The sequence below is a fragment of the Oratosquilla oratoria genome, chromosome 8 (genome assembly GCF_046742065.1).
Source record: "Oratosquilla oratoria isolate Oo_2021 chromosome 8, ASM4674206v1, whole genome shotgun sequence".
Lineage (NCBI taxonomy): Eukaryota > Metazoa > Arthropoda > Malacostraca > Stomatopoda > Squillidae > Oratosquilla > Oratosquilla oratoria.
This window is the reverse complement of record NC_134784.1, coordinates 37,759,269-37,761,665: the sequence shown is the minus strand read 5'-3', so window position 1 is coordinate 37,761,665 and position 2,397 is coordinate 37,759,269. Positions and strand designations below refer to the sequence as shown.

At 39.0% G+C, this 2,397-nt stretch overlaps 1 protein-coding gene across 1 annotated transcript; it reads left to right on the top strand.

Annotated features, from left to right (window-relative positions):
• The first annotated feature begins 561 nt into the window (after positions 1 to 561).
• Positions 562 to 1,713, top strand: LOC143027353 (uncharacterized). Its single transcript, XM_076188632.1, has one exon. The coding sequence runs from the start codon at positions 562 to 564 to the stop codon at positions 1,711 to 1,713; it is 1,152 nt and encodes a 383-aa protein (XP_076044747.1).
• The last annotated feature ends 684 nt before the right edge of the window (positions 1,714 to 2,397 follow it).

Genomic DNA, 2,397 nt, shown 5'->3' with positions numbered 1-2,397 from the left:
ATGACAATAACTTTCAAAACAGCCGAAAATGTGAATACGCGAGAGCATAAAGGTGTATATCATCTACCTTCTTCCTCAGAAGTTTGAGGAATTGTTAATCTTGGCCCTTATAGAGATCCACTGATGATAACAATAAGTTCTCCAAAGGAAAATTCAAAATTTCTCACGAGGTTTGTTGAACACACCAATTATTTTTACGACATTTTCCAGTACCCGCTATTGTTTCCTAACGGAGATGCGGGGTACTCTTATAAAATGAAGAAGCAGGGTAAAGCTGGAAAGGAAGTTGGAACTTACAATCGGCTATCAGCTTCCATGTATTATTCGTCTTTATACATGGAGAGAGATGGAGTTTTCAATTACTTGACAAAGGGAAGAAGACTTTTTCAGCAATTCGTAGTGGATAACTATGTGAAAGTTTAAAGTAACAAGTTGTCCTACTTGCAACAGAATCAGTAGCAAATCAGAAGAGAACGTGCAGACATTTTACATGGAGAAGACGCAAAAGAGTCGGAACAGAGGGTCATTATTCCCGCAACATTTGTCGGAGGACCACGATACATGAAGCAACGTCAACAAGATGCTCTTGCATTTGTCACACATTACGGTTCTCCAGACTTTTTCATCACTTTCACAATGAATCCTCAATGGGAGGAAATACAATTGGCAATGAACCAAACAGGTTCTTCTAAAACTCAATCATATGATCGTCCCGATTTGGTTAGTCGAATTTTCAAGTTGAAAGTTGATAGCCTAATGGATGATTTGACCAAGAAACATATTTTTGGATGTGTGAAGGCTAACCTTTACAGTATTGAATGGCAGGAAAGAGGTCTTCCTCATGTTCACATCTTGCTGTGGATGGAACAGCGGGTAACCGCGGATTTGGTTGAAAAGCTTATTTCATCAGAAATACCCAATGAAAAAACTGAACCTAGACTTCATGGAATTGTCACAAAATGCATGATTCACGGTCCCTGTAAAGGTTATGATGAGTCAAATTTGTGTTGTCAGGGGAAAAACAATAAAGGAGAAGCATGTGGTAAAGGATTCCCTAAAACGTGTAGAAAGGATCTACTTTTTGGAAACAATGGATACCCGCTGTACAAGAGAAGATCCATCGGTGAAGGCGGACATTCATTCACGCGAAATGTAAAGGGCAAGAAAGTTACTATAGACAACTCATGGGTTATGCCCTACAACCCGTATCTATGCTTGAAGTATAATGCTCACATCAACGTAGAATGTTCAAACTCCATCAAGTGTATAGCCTATGTCACAAAGTACGTAAATAAGGGATGCGATCACATACTGTTCACAAAGTCAACCGACAAAGGGGCTATAAACGAAATTAAAAATTTCCAAGAGGCAAGATATGTAAATGCTAATGAAGCAAATTGGAAAATATTCAAGTTCGCTATCCATAGAAGTCTTCCAGCTGTGACTACTCTTGACTTACACTTGGAAGGAGAAAATGAAGTCTTCTATTCAGAAGATTCTTCAGCGAGAGAAATCGATAGAAGAACTAAGAAAGATACTCAGCTGACAGCATTTTTCAAATTATGTTCAGAAAGTGAATTCGCAGCTAAATTATACTATCACAAGATCCCAAATCACTTCTCTTACGACAAAAAGTTTGCTAGGTGGATCGAACGGGAAAACGTGTACATCTTCACTTGGACGCATTCCAGCAGTGACGAGCAAAACAGTTGAACTGTTTTACTTGAGACTTAACGCACCGCCGTGGTCCCACATATTTCAAAGATCTTCGAACTGTCGACGGTCAAGCATATTCTTCCTACAGAGAAGCAGTCAAAGCGATGGGTCTCCTAAACGATGAAGAAACATGGAAACATACAATAATGGAAATAACCACACTAATGACCAAAAACAACTAAGAGACTTATGCATGTTGGTTTTTTCAGATTTGGAAGATCAATCAGGAATATGGGAAGAGACCAAAGATTTGTTCGCCAGTGATTTTCTGTATCACCACAAAATAACCGAGTACAACGATGAAATTTATTTGGACGCTTTAGACGATATACAAGAACATGTGTGGAATTGTGGAGGTGGAAAAATCACCCAGTATGGGCTTCCACCTTCTACAGATAGTGAAAAAACATCAAATGTTATTCGGAGAGAAAAGTCCTATAACAAAGAAAGTTTACAGAAAAATGTGAACGAAAAATGTCACTTTTAAACGACAAGCAGAGACACTGTTACGACGTTGTGATGTCTCGCATCAAGAACGGTTGTATCTTCAATAGTAATGAAATTTTCTTGAACGCCCCAGGGTGCACTGGAAAATCTTTCGTCTTGAATATACTATTAGATTCTGTTCGCTCCCAGGGGAAAATAGCTTTGGCTGTTGCCTCTTCGGGTATCGCTGCTACA

Excerpts from the sequence above, each read along its gene's own strand:
- LOC143027353 (XM_076188632.1), top strand. The coding sequence starts at position 562 with ATGAAGCAACGTCAACAAGATGCTCTTGCATTTGTCACACATTACGGT.